The following is a 19,340-nucleotide window of genomic DNA, read 5'->3' on the forward strand; positions in this document are numbered from 1 at the left end:
TTTATTGTGGAAAAATATTTGTTAAAAATGAAAAAAATTAAAATACTATTATTTAAAATAATTTTAAAGCTTTTTGGGTATATGACTTATTGTTTTTTAATTTATATATTAAATAAATTCTTATATAATAGTAAAAGAGATAGTCTTAATTAATTTTAAAATATTGAATTAATTATCATTATAGTTTAAGATTTATGGCTTAGGGTATATGATTTAGGGTTTAAAATTTAAGAGTTACTATTTTAATGTTTATGGATTATGGATTATGATTTACAGTTTATGGTTTAAGGGTTGGGGTTTAAGGTTTATGTGTTAGGGGTTAGGGGTTATGGGTTTAAGGGTTATGTTGTATGATTTAGGGTTTAGGGGATAAAAGTTAGAGGTTTTGGTTTAGATTAGTTAATTAGTATTTTTTAATTTATATATTAAATAATTTCTTATATATTCGTAAAAGAGATAATATTAAATTTAAGATATTAAAATTATGATTATAGTTTAATTTATTTAAGATATAATAGATAAACTTTATATATATTTAGGATTTAACTTGAGATTTGTTAAATGATGAAATTTTATGTAATCAATTAATGCTTTTATATTTAAAAATATTTAATCTAAACAATTTGATATATAAAAATATATAAAAAAAATTAAAATTTAATCTAATTATTTTAAATATTACTTAAATTTTTTTAAAAAATTATTTAAAATTAATATAAAAGATATAAAAATTCAATATAAAAATTATAAAAAAGTCAAACATTAGCGGCGTTTATGATAAAAACGCCGCAAAAGACAAGCAATAGCGGCGTTTATATAAAAACGCTACAAAAGGCAATCAATAGCAGCGTTTATGATATAAACGCCGCAAAAAGTAATTTATTTTAAATAAAACGGTATCGTTTTGATAAAATATGCGGCTAAATTTTAGTTTTGATTGAAACGACGTCGTTTTATTTCTCTCCCCCCCAATTCTCTTCTTTCCCGATTCCACTTTCTTTCTCAGCCATTCTCAGCCTCTACCTTCTATTTCTCTCCCCCGATTCCCTTTTCTTTCCCAATTCCCTTTTCTTTCTCAGCCTTTCTCAGACTAAGCCATTTCACCCCATTGCAAGCCCGAAACCCTCATTTTCCCCCAAATCATAGTTCCCCCAAAACCCCAAAATTTCCCCAAATCAAACCCATTTGCTATCTCCCTCTCTCTTTTCGATCGACAGGTATTATAATTTTCTAATCAAACCCAAAGCTCCTTCTTTCATTTTGATTTCATTGCAGCAAGCAAGCCGTTTATTTTTTATTTCATTTCGACTTCGATTTCACTTCTGTTTTATTTTTGCAGCAAGCAGAAAGATTAAGGGATTTCATTTTGAAATCAAACCCGATTGAAGGCTACCTTTGGTGAGTCCATCAAATCAAGGTACTCTCATTTACTTGTTCTTTTGAACCCTAGACTTTAGCATGCTGACATTTATATATTTTTTTCTTTTGTGTTCTTTAGTATATGCCATCTATTAGGAATTTTATTGTTGTTCTCTTTCCCTCTGCGTATGTAGTTAGTTTCCTATTATGGAAATTTATTTTGTTGGTTTTGATTTCTGCGTTTGATTTTGGCTTTTTGGTTCTTTAAGTCGGAAGATTGATGGCCTTTTATGGGCTAGTTTGATTTATATTGGCATTTGATTATACATGATTGGAAAAAACTTTAATATGTATAGATTCTCCAAGACTAGAAACTTTATCCTTGATGTTTCAATACCGTAAACATGTTTTCGGTTATCAGTTTAGTGTCTTCTCATGTGATCATTGGTAGAAGCAATTCCTTGTTGGATTAGATAGTTTAGGTTAGATAACCCGACCTATATTGAATTGCTTGCTCTATTTATTGTGTTTTGGTTTCAAGGTCAATATTCTGGGCTTATTAAACTCTAAAAATGCGTGTCACCAGTCATCCTCATGAAAACATGCCTCAAAAACACTCTTTACTTCTGCTGTTGTGCTTGTGCTGCCTTACACTCAAATATTTATGTTACCAATCTTAGCTGGTCCAATCACCTTTTCTTCCATGATCTTTTGCATATTGTGTAACGTTAATACATCCTTCCTTATTCTGCATTGCTTTTACACTGTTAAATAGTGGGTAGTAGCTATCCCTGAAGTTTTCTAGCGAACTTTAGAGTCATAAAAACCCTGGCTAAAGACTTCCTGATTCTGAAATTTGCTGCCTTGCATTGGAGGGCACCTATTGAGCTTGATGGTCTATATCTTTTCACAGAAACTGTAGAAATTTCAAAACCTGTTACTTTTTGGAGAGAAGTTATCTTATCGTTTCCTTCTGTCTTGGTAACTGCATATTTGTTTTATTTTCTCCTTAATCCTCAAGTCATGCTCTAAGAAATACACTCAATTGAAGTTTGGAGCAACTCTATCCTCTTTTAACTCTATGATCTTATGAATGTGCAGAGCATGTTTGTAATGTCTCTGTCATAGTGGCTTCATCATATGATATCAATTACTATGTTACACATTGATGGTTAGGAAGCTGTAATTAATTATTTTTTATTCAATTTGATGGCTCGGAATAAATTGTTTGTGGTGACGCATGCATATTCACGTAACAGATGATGTGATTGTTATACATAGCTATTACATGAGTTGAGACCTGATGAGAGTAAGTTGGAGAATAGCCTGTGTTATACAAAAATTAGTATTTTGTTCTAACAATCACTCTTTTGCATGCTAACTCAGCATATTACAGTGACATCTGTGTCGGATCAATTGCTTGCCGGCTGGAAAAGAAAGAAGGTGGGGCTATCCATTTGTACATCATGACATTGGGGTTATCCATTTGCCAGCATATTACCCTAGACTTCTGTGATGAGTTAAATGGATTTAACTCAATTGAATAATGATTAATTCACTTGTTTTAAGTGTTTTTTTTTCATTTTATATTTTTTATATAAAAAATATATATACTTAAATCACAAAATGATAACTAAACTATACTTATTTTCCCAAATTGATATTTAAACTTTTTTGTTGTCATAAGTGGTACTTAAACTATACCACTTACCCATTTTATTCTGTTGTTAAAGAAATTCCCTTAACCAATCATTTTGTGGCACGATATAATTTTTAACTAAAATATCCAAAAAAAAAAGATTAAATATTATTTCCTTTATAAACATATTTATCTTTTTTTGTTCTTCACCTAAAAGTTCTAGTGACAAAAAATTCAAGAACTAATCGAGAAACACATTTGAACCTAGTTTTCGACAATAAAGCTTGGATTGCGATGAGTTTTTTTTTCTTTTTAATTTTTTAATATATTCTACCGGACACATCGCAATTCCAAGTATCTATGTTAGTGATTTAGTAGCTCTTCTTAAATTTGAATCTCGATGATAATTAGACTGGAGGATACCATTATTGTAGTGAGGATCCTTTAAATATTTACCTTTTTTTAATAAATTTTGAACTAGAGTGAACTGGCAAAAGTGTTGTTAAGAAGCTGAGGGTGTTACCGTAGCTCAACCAATTTAATAATTTAGGTTGATGCTATAATGTTATTGAAAGGCACATTTGAGTCAGATTATTTTTTTATTTTATGGCTGTTTATTGTTTGCAGGTGTAATTTAATTTGCTAGAATTGACTCTTCCATCCAATTTATAATTTTTAAGAGGTATGTATATTTAACTTGCTAAATCTTTATTTCTAGGAGATTATATTTGGTATGTATTCCATGAGCTAATTACAAGGTAATTACAATTTCAAATAGGTATGTATATTTAATTTGTTAAATTTGTTTTTAACTTGTTTTTTAATGGATAATTAATGGATCATGTTTTTAACTTATTTCAAGTCTGTCCTTTGATTATTTTTTTTAATTTGCTTATGCTGTTTATCCTTAGAGACTTGTTATGTTGTCTTTAATTTTTTTTAATTTGCTTATTCTGCTTATCCTTTGGATCTCTTTGCTACTAGTTCCAATGCGTATCTTCTTCTCATTACTACTGGTTCCAATGCGTATGTTCTTAAGTATGAATAAGTATGAATTAATTTTATTACCATGTAGCTTGCTTGTCCATTAAAATTACAACAATAGCTGACCTTCTCTCCAACCTTTTTTTAAATATTTTAAAGATTCAAAGTATATAGGCTGGAAACCTGACGGGTTGCCTTATATCGAGCTGTAAGATATAATGGATCCTCCCTAGGTGTAACAACGCCACGTATGATGAATCTTAAAAAATTCAAAAAGACTTGAAAAAAGTTCTATCGAGCTCATTTACTATTGAATATTTATTACCATGTAGCTTGCTTGTCCATTAAAATTACAACAATAGCTGACCTTCTCTCCAACATTTTTTTAAATATTTTAAAGATTCAAAGTATATAGGCTGAAAACCTGACGGGTTGCCTTATATCGAGCTGTAAGATATAATGGATCCTCCCTAGGTGTAACAACGCCACGTATGATGAATCTTAAAAAATTACTATATTCAAATTACTATTTTTTTATATTAATAATGTTTGATTTTAATATTTAATAATTTTAAATGTATTTAAAAGTTATAACTAATTTTTATCAAAATAGTATTAATATTGATCATTACTTAAATAAATTACATAACTTACTTAACTCATATAACTTACATAATTTACATAACAACTTACATAACTCACATAATTTACATAACTCACATAACGTACATAACAACTTACATAACTTAACTAATACATGTAGTGTAATCTAATAATTTCCTTAAAAGCATATAGTTTAAATTTCAAATTTCAAATTTCATAACTTACATAATCTACATAACTTACATAAAACATAAAAATATATCATATCAAGACTTACATAATAAACAGCTTACTTGTGTAATTTATTGTCAACTTTAGAATTCAAGAACTACGAAATGGATAGGAGTTGGATGAAATTGTCAAGGGTAAGCAACGCCTATCGAAATGGAGTACAAACTTTTATGAATTTTGCATTTCAAAATGCAAGCCAAGAGAATATGATTTTTTCCCCTGTAAGAAGTGTGGCAACATCAATTGGCATACTCGTGAAGTTGTCTACGAACATCTAATTGTTGATGGCTTTATTCGGGGGTATAAAAAATGGATTTTCCATGGAGAGTGTACATCTAGTGGAACTTCTTCAACGATTAATCCGACTTATCCTGATACTGATTTCCATCAGTATGTTAGACAAGATGACATGGAAGGTATGTTGCGGGATGCATTTAATATGCACAGTCATGGTGAGCAATCGTTTCCACCTGACTTTATTGCATCCGATGATTGTAATATTGGTGGAAATGTTTTTGGCGAAACGGGAACAAGTGCACCTTATGAGGAGCCAAATGAAGAAGCCGCGAAGTTCTACAATTTACTTAATGAAATGAACGAAGCACTTTACGAGGGATCAAAATATTCGAAATTGTCCTTCTGCATTCGTTTATTTCACTTAAAATGTTTGGGAGGGTGGACTGGAAATTCTTTTACAATGCTGCTACAGTTTCTGAGAGAGATGTTTCCTTTTGCAAAAATCCCCCAATCTTGTCAAGATATGAAGAGACTAATAAAAGATTTGCGCCTTGGGTACGATAAAATTCATAGTTGCCCAAATGACTGCATGTTGTACTGGGGTGATCAGAAGAACCAACAGTGTTGTAATGTTTGCGGCAAGTCTCGTTGGATGAATGGGAATACAGAAGATGTGAATCCGGATGAAGGTGGGGCACAATTAAGAAAGAAGCCAGTCAAGGTTTTGCGATACTTTCCCCTAATACCAAGACTTCAAAGGCTTTTCATGTCGTCAAAGACGGTCGAATCTATGAGGTGGCATAATGATCAACGGACCGATGATGGATTATTAAGACATCCTGCGGATTCTTTAGCTTGGAAATCATTTGACTTGAAATTTTCAAGCTTTGCAAGCGATCCTCGAAATGTGAGGCTTGGGCTAGCAGCTGACGGCTTTAATCCATTTAAAATCATGAGTACTTCTTACAGTACTTGGCCTGTAGTGCTTGTTCCTTACAATTTGCCTCCATAGATTTGCATGAAGCAATCTTCGTATATTTTATCAATGATTATTCCTGGAGAGAAAGGTCCCGAAAATGATATTGACATCTATTTGCTTCCACTTATTGAAGAGTTAAAACAATTATGGTCGGGTGTTGAGACATATGATGTATTAAGAAAAGAGAACTTTTATTTACGTGCAGCTTTATTGTGGACAATTAATGATTTCCCGGCTTATGCTAATTTATCGGGTTGGAGTACTAAAGGACGTTATGCTTGTCCTTGTTGTGCTGCGCAAACTTGTTCGAAGTGGTTGTACAATGGGAAGAAGTTCTCTTACATGGCCATCGTCGGTGGTTAGATGGAAATCATAAATTTAGATTTCAGAAGACTCTATTTGACGGTACTGAAGAGTACAGAGGAGCTCCTCAGCAGACCGTTGGATCTGAAATCTTGTTTATATTAAAAGATATCAACTTTAGTTATGGGAAGATGAATCAACCACCTAACACGAAATCAAAGAGAATATCGAGGGATGAATCTGATGATGAATCTGACGAAGAGGATGATCCTAATGAGGCAGACTTGTGGAAAAAAAGAAGTATTTTTTTTGAGTTACCTTATTGGGAGCATAATATTTTACGCCACAATCTTGATGTCATGCATATTGAGAAGAATGTTTGTGAGAACATAATTGGGACAATTTTGAATGTCGATGGAAAATCAAAAGACAATCTTCAAAGTCGACTTCATTTAGTTGATATGAGAATTCGACGTGATCTTCATCCTCAAGTACTTCCGAATGGGAAATATCGGTTACCGCCTTCTATTTTTTCAATGTCAAAGGAAGAGAAAGAGGTGTTTTGTATGGTGTTGAAGGATATAAAGGTCCCAGATGCGTATGCGTCAAATATATCTCGATGTGTGAGTCTTAAAGATCGAAGATTATATTCATTAAAATCACATGATTACCACATCTTAATGCAAGATTTACTCCCAGTTGCTTTACGGTACTGCATGTCAAAAAATGTGACGTCCTGTATAATTGAACTATCCAATATAACGAAAGCTATTTGTGGCAAAGTTTTGGATGTTGAAGAACTTAAGAAAGTGCAGGATCGAGCTGTTTTGACTTTATGCAATTTGGAGAAGATCTTTCCACCTTCCTTCTTCACTATTATAGTGCACTTGGTAATCCATCTCCCTCACGAAGCAATACTTGGTGGACCGGTTTTTTATCGATGGATGTATCCAATAGAAAAGTGCTAATTTATTTGTCAAGTATTTATTTATTCGCGTCTATACATTTAGTTACAACTTTTGATAAATATTGTATATCGTGTTTAGGTTCCTAAGCAAATTGAAATCTTATTGTCGCAATAAGCGTTATCCAGAAGGATCAATTGCTGAAGGCTACTTGGCAGAGGAGTGCATGACATTCTGTTCTAGATATTTAGAAGATGTTGAAACACGATTGAATAGACCAAATAGAAATGCTGGGCTCAATGATCATAACTTGGCCGAAACTTATTTATTCCAAAGTTATGGAGAACCAATCGGCAAAGTTGAAATTGCAAAATTAGATGATATATCGTGGATACAAGCACATCGATATGTACTTTTTCACCACGATTTAGTTGAACCGTTACGCAAGTAAGTTCTAAAATTTCCTCACATATTTTTCGTTTTGATTTGTTTATCTTCTAACCAAATACACTTGTTTTTAACATAGTGAGTACAAACAAATTTTGAGATCTCGTGCACGCTCTCGAAGATTGCAACATCGAGAGATTAATAAGTTATTCACAGAATCTTTTCATGAATGGTTAAGTCAAACGGTATGTAACTAAAGTTAATAAGTTACATATAATCCCGAAATTTAGTTAATTATTTAATTTACTTTCGATTCAATAGGTTTGGAGTGGAAAGGACGTCAATGACGAAGTTAAATGGCTTTCCCAAGGTCCGAACAGAATAATAAAAAGATATAGTGCCTTCCTCATCAATGGATACAGATTTCATACAAAGTATCGTGAGAGAATGAGGAGAACTCAAAATTGTGAAGTTGTTGTTAATTCTTCAATTACAAGTTATGCTAGTGCTAGGGACAGTAATCCGGTTGAGGGTAATGTAGAGTATTACGGACTTCTTACCGACATTATTGAGTTGGATTACTACGGCAGATGGAAAGTTGTCTTATTTCGGTGTGATTGGGCTGATGTTAATACTGCTCGAGGAATTAAAGAAGATCAATTTGATTTTACAATGTTGAATTTCTCTCGCTTGATTCACACTGGACAACAATTGATGGACGAGCCATATGTATTTTCCTCTCAAGTGAAACAAGTTTTTTATTCGAAAGATCCAACTGATGAGGGTTGGTATGTTGTACTCCGGAACGCCCCTAGAGACTTGTTTGAAATGGGCAATGGAAGTAGAGATGACATCGTCGAAAGATCAGAAACATTACCTTTTCCAAAACAAAACTTAGATGAAAATATCCCTAGTACTAATACACAACATTAATGGGTTCGACCCGATGTGGATGAAGATATTTACGAATAATGATGTAGTAAGATTTTACAATTTTTTAATTATATGTAATATTATAATTTTAATCTTTGTCATGTTATATAATTTAACTATTTTATATGTACTACTATTGTTGTAATTTGTTACTAAAACTTTAATTATTTTATGTGTATTGCAGGAAAAATGCGTAGAAGAAGAGTACGAGATTTAAGTATTGTCCAGAATACTCCAAATTCGGAAGAAAGAAATAGTGAATAGCAGACAGTTGTTGGATCTTTGAATGTGCCGGAGACACTTGATGAGCCTGAAGAATTTCAAAGTAATATTATGTTCATTTTACATGTGTTGACTTTTATTATTGAATTATTTGTCAATTTTAATATAATAATAGTATATCATTTTTCAGCTGAAAGTGGTGGGACGCGCAGAGTTCGAGGACGTACGCTACTTAGAGATTTATACGACTTAGATCCTGTCGAGCGTGTTAAAGTAAGTAGAAATACTCATGGTCAGCCTGTTGGATCTGAAGCTCGACTTTTAGCAGGCTATTTGGGCATTTTAGCACGAAATGCAAATATGTTGCCCATCAACTACGAATCATGGCATCACATGCCTGATAGCAACAAAAACTAGGCTCTCGCTAATATTAAGGTAACAAAATGTGAATGCAATTTATAATACTTTGGTTTAAGTTTCATTTATATTTACATTCTAAACTTATGTTTTTTTAGGAGAGATTTGCTTTAAAAGTCTCCGATGATTATATCAAGAAGGCATTAGGTAAAAGATGGAGAGACAATAAAAGCACTTTAAAGAAACAATATTTTAAGAAAGACAAAAGCCTCGAGGAAAAACTGAGAAATGTTCCGCCAGGAATGCTGAGGTATCAATGGGAAGATGTGGTTAGATTTTGGAATTCAAAGAAAGGAGAGGTATTGCGTATTTCCAAACTCTTATATATAGTGTTTACTATATACGTAATAATAATTTTATTATGTAGGACCGTGAGCGAGTTGGAACAAGCAGCAGGCAAAAACAAAAATTCACGCACACGACAGGGTCGAGAAGTTTTGCTTCTGTAGCTGAGGCCGAGGTATTATGAATTTATTAATTCTTTCAAATATTAATAAATTTCTATTATTAAATAATATTCTTACTACTATATTGTAGGAAGTCAAATCCGGACAAAAAGTTAGACGCCTTTAGCTTTTTGAGATTACGCATAGGAAGAAAGATGGATCTCTTATGACATCCGAAGCTGGAGAAATTATGGTATATTCACTTAATAATATTTGATTTATTCTAAATATTTATAATCTTTAATTATAATTGTTTAATTCAATTCATCATTAGTAGTTTTAAATAATGTTAAGTTATGTTGCATTTCTTTTTATTTATATATTTCGTTTCTAACTCTTTAATTGATTTTTTAGGAGAAACTAAAGGAGAAGAAGGCGGAATATGAAGCGATTGCTTCGAGTGATAGTTCTGTTAATCTTGAGAACATTGATAACAGAATTATCACTGAAGTTTTGGGTCCTGAAAGGTACGGTCGGGTTCGATTTCAAGGATCTGGTGTTACCCCGACCCAATATTTTGGATCCGGCTCCCAGCAATACATGCCTTCCGGAAGTCAAGCTCAAGCTGAAGTTCAGAGGTTAAGAGACCAGATAGCTCAGATGCAAGCGAACACGGTTGAGCAAATTGCCGAGGTTCAACGAAAATATGAAGAACTCTAGCAACAACTTAGAGCGGAGGCAGCAGAGAGGGAGGCAGCGGCTGCAGCGAGAGAGGCAGAGGCACGAGCGATGGTAGCAGAACAGAGCAAAAAGTACGATGACCTCCAGCTACAGCTTCAGCAGATGATGCATATGTTTCAACAATCGCAAAAGCCGCCGTCTTAGACATTAGTTTTCTTATTGTAAGAATGTTTTTAAGTTTTGTCACGTTTAACATTATAGTAAAAATATTTTAAATTATACTTTATTTATTAATTATATCATATATCTTTAATTAAATTTGAAGTATCATTTAGAATTAATGTCTTTGGTTGTATTTTTTATGTTAAATTTGCTGTTTTTGGCTGCATTTTATATTATATTTGTTGTATTTGGTTGGATTTAATGCAGGAAGGGCTAGATATTGGTGAAAAAAATACAACAAATCTGCCAAAATTAGCGGCGTTTGTAAAAAAAGCGCCGCTAAAAGCCTTGACCTTTAGCGGCGTTTTTTTTCTAATAAACGCCACAAATTTTTGTGGCGTTACCTATAGCAGCATTTTTTGTGGCGTTTTAGAAAGCGCCGCTAAAAGTTTTAGTGGCGCCTAAAAGCGCCGCTAAAGGCTAAAAAATGCGCTGCTAAAAGTCTATTTTCCTGTAGTGTGTGTTCATCCTTTTAAATTTGCCTTATACATATATACATATTTTTCTTTAACTTTCATTTTATTTTGCATTTTTTTGCATTTGAATGTGTTGTATTAGGTTATATATATTATTGTGGTATATTATTTTTGTTTTGTATTGCCATCATATTGATTATTCTTCATCAACGATTAGGAAATTGATAATACTTTTAGATTGGTAGAATTTGGTTGTTATCTTGTTAGTTGATTAAACGAATTATATTATCTCCATTCATTCATCATAATATTTCATTTTATCCCGTGTTTTTTTATTTCCTTTCCGATTTACAAATGTCATTTTATGATTTCTAATTCTTTAAACTAATTATCCCATTTTATTTCAAGTCAAATTAGTGTATTTCAAGCTGTTTTTTATAATTTTTAAAAATTATTTAAAACGAAGGCGATGTTCGATGTTTGGCAATTCGGGGAATTGTGCCCTACCGTGCTGGGTTGCAATTTCTCGTTTGCTCGAAATAATCGAGTGTCTCTTTAGAATTTCACTCATGTTTTCTAAAAACTTTTTAAAACGAAGGAAATGTTCGATGTTTAGCAATTCGGAGGATAGTGCCCTATCATGCTGGGTTGCAATCTCCCATTTGCTCAAAATAATCGAATACCTCTTCGGAATTTCACACGTGTTTTCTAAGGCAAGGCAATGTTCAATATTTGGAAGTTCGAGGAATCGTGCCCTACTGTGCTGGGTTTCGATTTTTCGTTGGACTAAATAGTTGAGCATCCTTTTGTAATTCCCAAATTATGAATTTTTGGAAGTCGAAGTCTATCGTGTTCTCGAGGATATAAAGGATCGTGTCCTACCGTGCTGGATGTGGTGCTATATTCCTTTGAAACAAGAAGATTTTGACAACCAATTCGGGATCATTCAAATGTAATAAAAAAAGGAACCTCATTTCAAAAACATTTTAAATCTTAGACACAAGGACAACTATTTAATTGGTTTGGTACCAATTTTGGGCGTTACGGGGGTGCTCACCCTTCCTCGTACGAAACCGACTCCCAAACCCTTGTTCTCAATTTTCGTAGACCTAAAATTATTATAAATCAAATGTTTTATTAAAATGATCAACCTCAAGGTGATCCGATTACACCTCAAAAAAAAGGTCGGTGACGACTCCATTTTCGTTTTCCAAAAAGTCGATCCACCATTTTTAAATCAAAATAAAAAAAATGGTTTCGACATTCAATATTGAAAAAAAAATTTACAACTTTCGGGACAGAGGTAAACAAGTACAATTTGATAATTTTTTTAATACATTATCTTAGTTTCTACCATTTTTCACTTTAATCCTTAATGCTTTTTTACCTCGATCAATAATTTAAAAGAAGATATTTTTTAGTGACCAAAATGAAAGTTAGCGTATACGATTAACCGTCATTAAAGATTTAGTGCTTGAGTGACTAAAATTAAAACGCCTTAAAAGTTGGGTATCGAAATTATAAGGATTTCATTTTGGGTGACCAAAATAAAAGCATCCTAAAAGTTGGGTGACTATTTAGGTAGTTTATCCTAAAAAATTGGTCACTTTTTGAACATTGTTGATGCTTTTCTTGCTACCAGCTAGCATCAAACGCAAACAGAATCAATGCTTAAATAATCAACTTAGATTTACGTCGCAAGGCAAGAGATGCCCAGAAAGCTTCCCACTTTATATTTATATATATATAATATTTAAAAAACCCATGAAAGAACCTGCGATATAATCATCTGCTTTAATACTTAGAAAAACAATCAAACCAACAAAAAAGTAAAAAGAAAAGAAAAGGAAAAATTCACAGCCTATATATCCTAACATGCAGGGTCGTCCGACCATTAGGAACCCGGCTTTCAGCCATCCGAGTCCCATCCCAACTCCAGCACCTTCAGATACTATCCCTACACAGTTACACCATGCACCTGGACACTGGTCTTTGCCACTGCTTTGATGACCCTGCAAATTGTAAGCTTATAAATACATTCACCATCTTCTTCATTTTTTGTGTTTTTTTTTTCATTTTCAGATGAATCCTTTGGTTTGATTTTTTCGAATTTTTCAGGTGTGATTACTTGCGCATGTCCTTGCATCACCTTCGGACAGGTAGCTGAGATCGTCAGCAGAGGATCCAAATGTAAAGTTCACATATTTTGAAATGGTCTTTAACCTGATTTTCATTTAGATTATGGTTTTTATCTTTCAACTGTACTTAAATTTGGGGTTCAGTCCCCTCCTCCCTCCGAATGGTAATTTTGTACATTTCAAAATGTAGGTAAATATAGTGGAAAATTTGCATTTTGACTATCCATTTTTTTTATAATTCAGTCTTAATTAGGCCAATATAATATTAATATATTTTTTTAAAAAAAATACATTTTTTATTGGGATAGTTTATGTGATAACTATGTGCCTTGTCAATTGAGTTTTAGCTTTATTGATATTGATAATGTTATCAGTGCAGGAGGATGCAAGTTTTGAATGCGTTCAAGCACATTTTATCCTCCTATTTATGAATCTAAAAGAGTTATAAGTAGTTTTAAGCATTATCTATCTATCTATCTATCTATCTATCTATATATATAAGATAATATTTTATAGACTATTAACATCACATCATTCATGGCCTATTTTTAATTATTTAATGATATTTCAGTAAATTTTTTTATATCATTGAAACATAATTATGATAATTTTTTATCCCGAACCTCGAACCCTAAACTAGAATCTCAGGTTCTGAGTTCGGGGTTTAGGGTAAAAAATTACCACAATTATGTATTAATGACATGAAATAAATTATTAAAATATAATTAAATAATTAAAAAGAGACCATGAATAATATAATGAAAATAATTCATAAAATAATTTCTCATATATATAAACTATTTGGCTTAAATCATGATTTTTTTTAATTCCATTCTGGTACTCGGATTATAAGTTCCCTCCCATTTACCCCCAAAATTATGGGAGTCCAAGATTTATGTTTAACATATAAAGGGAACGCTTTTACCAGTGCCATGTCATGAAACGTGCCCCAATCTTTCCTGTTCTCTTTTTTGGTCACTATAATATAATGGTCAAACTACATGTTTGATCTGCTCATGTGCTTTTTTAGTTATTATAATATCATGGTCAAATTTTAGTTTTTATCATATTTGAAATTTAGTCTTTAAATTTTAATTTTATGTAATTTGATATTCTATATAATTAGTTGAAATACTTAATATTCTTAGCTATTTTAATTAAATTAAGTTTGATAAAAAGACCAAAACCATAATTTGATAACATTTCAACTGGTTTAAAAATTTTGATGTTAATTTATTATTCATTTTGCAGCTTGTTTTTCAAGGGGGTTGCTGTACGGGGTGTTGCTAGGTTTCACTGGTTGTGCATGTTTTTATTCATTCTTATATCGCTCGGAACTAAGGGGACAATACGACTTAGAAGAAGAACCATGTAATGATTACTTAGTTCACTTCTGCTGTTGTCCATTGGCTCTTTGTCAAGACTACAGAGATCTCAAAAACCGTGGCTTTGACATGGAGATAGGTAACGCGTATTTTGATAAACCCCCTCTAATTTTATGAATATCATTATTTAGTCTAAAAAATATGGTTACCTATTTCAGTTAAAATGTTAACATAAATTATTTCTTAAAAATTATAATAGTAAAAAGCATAAATGACTAAACCCCGACTTCAACTGTAGTAGGACAAAAACTAGAATTTGACCTTTCAAAAATCAACACCATATTATTAGCATAAATTAAGTTGATGAAATTATATTTTGGGGAACGAAGGTTGGGAAGCCAACATGGACAGGCAAAAGCGTGGGGTCGCAATGATGCCGATAGTGATCCCTGGAATGACAAGATGATTGATTAATTGTATCAATCGTGTGCCTTCGGTCGATGAATATGGTAGAAACAGGCACTGAAACTGCTGCAATTATGCTGCCTTTGATGCCTATGTTGTGCGTGCTTTGGTTAAATCTAGGGTTTGGTTTGGAGACTTTTGCGTTTGATTATCCATATGATATTTGCTAACCAGAAAGATATAGAAATCACGTGTGTGGTTAAAACATGTTGAAAGTTTTCACCCAAAAAAATGGGTATTTCACATATGATGTGTTTTAGTATATGTGTTCAATTATTCGTTCGTGAAATACTTTTTAGGTCACTTTTGAACGTTTAAAATGAAATACTTGTAATTTCGTCACTCAATTGTTATGGTGTTTTCATTTTAGTCATCTAAGCATTAAATATGTAATGGCATTTAATTTTACACGCCACATCACGTTTACACTTTTATTTTCGTCTCCCAACTTCTATGTTGCTTTCGTTTTAGTTATCCCAAAAAATATATTTTTTCAAGTATTGATTGGGGTAAAAAAATCAAAGATTAAAGTAAAAAGTCGATAGAAACTAAAATAATGTACAAAAAATGTCAAATTGTATTTGTTTATCTCATTGACAAAAAATTCTAAATTTTTTTAATATTAATTTTTAAAATTTCAAAGCATCAAAATATATTTAAAAAATTATTGAAAACATTTTATCACTTGATAATGTCAATCAATTTTTTTACTATAATATTGAAATTAATTAATTTAATCTTCTTTTAAATTTTAAAATTTTATTTTGTATTTTCAAATTAGCCTTAACGAAAAATCAACTCAACTAACGCATATTTAGTAATTGCTTACAAAAATTAATTTTTTATTATATAATCTCAAATTTTCCATGCTAAGCTAAAAGCAAAAGAAAAATTATTGCAATTAACAATTAATTAAATTAATTACTTGTTCTTCGTTTGGGTAAAGAAATGATAAAAAAAATTTATGAGTTTTGTTTACCTTGGATAAAAATAATTAATTTAATTAATTACAAGGATTATTCTTTACTTTTAGCTTTTATGGAAAACTCAAGATCATATAATCAAAAGAATTTTGTGTCTCATAGATAATTTATTAAAGATGAGTTATTTGAGTTGATTTTTGTTTAGAAACATAAAATAAATTTTAAAATTTTAGAATGAGATTACATTAATTACATTAATTAATTTAATTAATTTTAATATTATAGTAATAAATCGGTTGACAGTATTAAGGGTTAAAAATTTTCAATAATTTAATTAATTAAATTTGATATTTTAAAATTTAAAATTTCAATATTGAAAAAAAAAATTAAAACTTTCGGCAATGGGGTAAACAAGTACAAGTTGATAAATTTTTAATACATTATTTTAGTTTCTACCATTTTTCACTTTAATTCTTAAATTTTTTTACTGCAACCAATAATTTAAAAAAAGATATTTTTTAATGACAAAAATGAAAGTTGGTGTATACAATTAACCGTCGTTAGAGATTTAGTGCTTGGGTGACTAAAATGAAAGCGCCTTAAAAGTTGGGTGATGAAATTATAAGGATTTCATTTTGAGTGACCAAAATAAAAGCGTCCTAAAAGTTGGATGACTAATAAGGTAGTTTACCTTAAAAAAATTGTTGTTACTGGATTTTGCCTTAGTCCTTTCAACATTCTTTAATCCAAAAGACATCACAAAGAACTCATACGAGTCATATCAAGTCACACACGTGATCTTTGGCTCATCCCTTTCGGCTATTCTAACTTGATAGTACCCCAATCACAAATCTAACTTGGTAAACTATCTTGCACTACCAAGTTGATCAAACAAATCTACAATGAGGAGAATCGGGTACTTGTTCTTCATAGTGACTTTGTTCAAGGCCCGATAATCGATGTGCATCATCAACGACCCATTATGCTTCTTTTGAAACAACACTAGCGTATTGAATGGAGACTTAGATGGCTTAATGAATCCAGCATCTAAAAGCTCCTTCAACTGTTTCTGCAACTATTCTAATTATGCCGAAAACATACAATACGAGGCCCTAGCCTATGGCTTCATGTTGAGCACTAGCTCAATCATGTGATCCACCTCCCTCTTTGGTGGTAATTTCTTAAGTAGCTCGCCAGGCATCACATCTCGAAAAGACTACAATAATTGTCCCACTTCTTTTGGAATCTCACCAATGGATATATTTAAGGATTTCCTCAGCCTTCAAAGTGGCTAAATAAGAGACTTCATCTCTACGTATTTCTTTAGCAAATTGGATAATGCCTTTCCTTCCATGCCTCCTTTCCTTTTCATCCGCACCATACATTGATGGTTCAGGTCTGAGATCACCATGTAATTGCCAGAAAAAAAAATACCCACATTAATCCGATCAAGAAAACTTAATCCAACCATAAAGTCAAAGTTATCAAATGGTATTACCTTGATGGTGTCCTTACCGGTCCAATCGCCAAGTTGGAGTTCCACTCCTTTCATCACACCCTCTATTTCAATGCTTTTCGAATTGACCGTCTTGATCCAACCCGATTCTTTCTCAACCTTGAGCCTAAGGTCACAAGCAGTCTCTTTGGACATGAACAAATCTGATGCACTTGTATCAACAATTGAATTCAATCTTCTGCCAGCAATAGTGATGTATACGAACATCAACCCATGACTCAATTTGTCTTCGGCATCATCCAATATCTAGCTAATATTTTTTGTTGCATTGTCTACCCCATCGTCCCCTTACATGGTAGAAAGTGTAGCCTTATTCGAACAATCCCTTACCATATGCAGACCATTACAATGGAAGCAAGATAAATGCTCTATCTTCTTCTTTTCCCACTACTTATTAGACTTAGCTTTCTGAAAATTTTGAGCCTTACTATCGCCATTCTTAGCGGGTTTGTCTTTGTCTCCCCCATCATTGCCCCTCGTTTTGAATTTGGGCTTAGAAGACTCAAGTTTGTATTTCTTCGAGCCAAACTTGACAAAAGATTCTGCTACGGTCATGGCTTTAGTAAGCTCTTGAATTCTTCAGCGTTGTAAATCTTGCTTCGCCCATGGCTTCAATCCATCCATAAAGGAAAAGAATGCCTCTTTCTCACCCATATCAGAAATCTGGAGCATGAGTTCACTGGCTCCTACACATACTCTCTAATTATGCCTTGTTACGTAAATTGACGTCAATTTGCTTGAGCCTTGTCCTCGGCATACTCCGGCTAAAACTATACTTTGAACTCATTTTGGAAATCCTCCCAAGTCTCAATTTGGATTCCACCATGTCTCACATCTGTGGACCTATGACTCCACCATAACAGGAGTAATGTTATTGAAATACATAACAATAGTATTTACCTTAGTAGCATCTTCCATGATGCCTTTGGCACAGAAGTATTACTCCATTCCTCATAGAAAGTTGTCCACATCTCTCACAAACCTTGTCCCTTTAAATTCTTTGGGCTTGGGAACATTCACACTGAGTTGGGTATCGCAACAAACACCCCATTACCCAAAGTAGCCTTGTAGATTATGAGTTCACCCTTGAGCTCCGTAATCTCCTTTTTTAAAGTCGTCACCATAGCATCGAGGGTATCATCATTTCCTGTCATCTTGTTCTCAACGGAATTGAGATATTTTAACACATAGTCCCTAAGTTGCTCTTTCATTGATTCCAACCTATTATTGAGTCCTCCTTTAACTTCCTCGAGTTTCTCTCTCACGTCCCTCATGGACTCCTCGAGAGTGACCACTCGCCCTTCTAAAGTTGACAACATGTCCCTCGATTGGCTTACTTTTCTGGCCCTCCCACGGGTCTCCATTGGCTCAACTTGCTCAACAACTTCTTTTGACATCTTTCAGCGATGCATTTGAAATCTTAGCTCGGATACCAACTATCACGAGGCTAGATTTTTAGTCTGGCAATTTGTGCGGCCTTAGGCGATTTCTTCGCTTTAAAAATGCCTAAGTCAGCCTAATTTCAAGTAATTGAATATTCACACAAAATTTCTCTAAGGCACTAACGCAAAGAAAAAGCAACACAAAAGATGAAATAACTTGAAAGAACAAAAAAGCCACAGAAAAGCAAAAACACAAGAGAGTTGTTTAAGTGAATGCTCTCAAGAATTCTATTATTTAGTGAAGTGAAGTGATTTACAAGGAGGAGGAGAGACCTCTATTTATAGTTGAGCCTCCCCAAATTCAATAGTACAGATTAAAGTACATCAACGGCTAAGATTAAAAGCTATCTACAAAATCAAATCTCTAAGATTTATAGAACCATATCTTTTAAGATTACGAGTCATCCAATATTGTATACCTTTGAAGATTACATTCCTTATTTTTCATGCTTTATAGATGAGTCTTGAATCTCTCCAAGCAATGGATCAATCCTGTTGGGCCATGTGATCCCTCGCGAACAAGATAGAACAGCCAAATGTGTCATGATTGTAGGCTCCCATGCCCAACCCATCACAATTAGGACATTTACCAAAAAGAAAAAGAGTAAGTTGTAGTGTAATATAATG

General features: G+C 32.6%; 1 protein-coding gene and 2 long non-coding RNA genes across 4 annotated transcripts; all 3 read left to right on the forward strand.

Annotated features, from left to right (window-relative positions):
* The first annotated feature begins 973 nt into the window (after positions 1-973).
* Positions 974-4,157, forward strand: LOC107894256 (uncharacterized). 2 transcript variants are annotated; one of them, XR_005907385.1, is made up of 5 exons: positions 974-1,217; positions 1,340-1,417; positions 2,746-2,802; positions 3,626-3,680; positions 4,142-4,157. It is a non-coding gene; the product is annotated as an uncharacterized lncRNA (long non-coding RNA). The 2 variants fall into 2 exon arrangements; XR_001683201.2 differs by lacking the exon at positions 4,142-4,157 and having other exon boundaries at positions 976-1,217; positions 3,626-3,681.
* A 4,815-nt stretch (positions 4,158-8,972) lies between these two features.
* Positions 8,973-10,391, forward strand: LOC107894257 (uncharacterized). Its single transcript, XR_001683202.2, has 5 exons — positions 8,973-9,217; positions 9,298-9,498; positions 9,567-9,659; positions 9,737-9,838; positions 10,000-10,391. It is a non-coding gene; the product is annotated as an uncharacterized lncRNA (long non-coding RNA).
* A 2,234-nt stretch (positions 10,392-12,625) lies between these two features.
* Positions 12,626-15,265, forward strand: LOC107894255 (cell number regulator 1). The gene is made up of 4 exons (XM_016819520.2): positions 12,626-12,925; positions 13,023-13,094; positions 14,294-14,506; positions 14,757-15,265. The coding sequence occupies exons 1-4, from the start codon at positions 12,877-12,879 to the stop codon at positions 14,831-14,833; spliced, it is 411 nt and encodes a 136-aa protein (XP_016675009.1). The 5' UTR covers positions 12,626-12,876; the 3' UTR covers positions 14,834-15,265.
* The last annotated feature ends 4,075 nt before the right edge of the window (positions 15,266-19,340 follow it).

This window comes from Gossypium hirsutum, chromosome A13, assembly GCF_007990345.1.
Source record: "Gossypium hirsutum isolate 1008001.06 chromosome A13, Gossypium_hirsutum_v2.1, whole genome shotgun sequence".
Lineage (NCBI taxonomy): Eukaryota > Viridiplantae > Streptophyta > Magnoliopsida > Malvales > Malvaceae > Gossypium > Gossypium hirsutum.

What these genes read in the sequence shown, in the direction of transcription:
- LOC107894255 (XM_016819520.2), top strand. Translation starts at nt 12,877, where the DNA reads ATGCACCTGGACACTGGTCTTTGCCACTGCTTTGATGACCCTGCAAAT. An exon ending in CTTTGATGACCCTGCAAATT is followed by an intron (nt 12,926 to 13,022) that starts GTAAGCTTATAA and finishes CGAATTTTTCAG; the next exon opens with GTGTGATTACTTGCGCATGT. An exon ending in TGGCTTTGACATGGAGATAG is followed by an intron (nt 14,507 to 14,756) that starts GTAACGCGTATT and finishes TGGGGAACGAAG; the next exon opens with GTTGGGAAGCCAACATGGAC.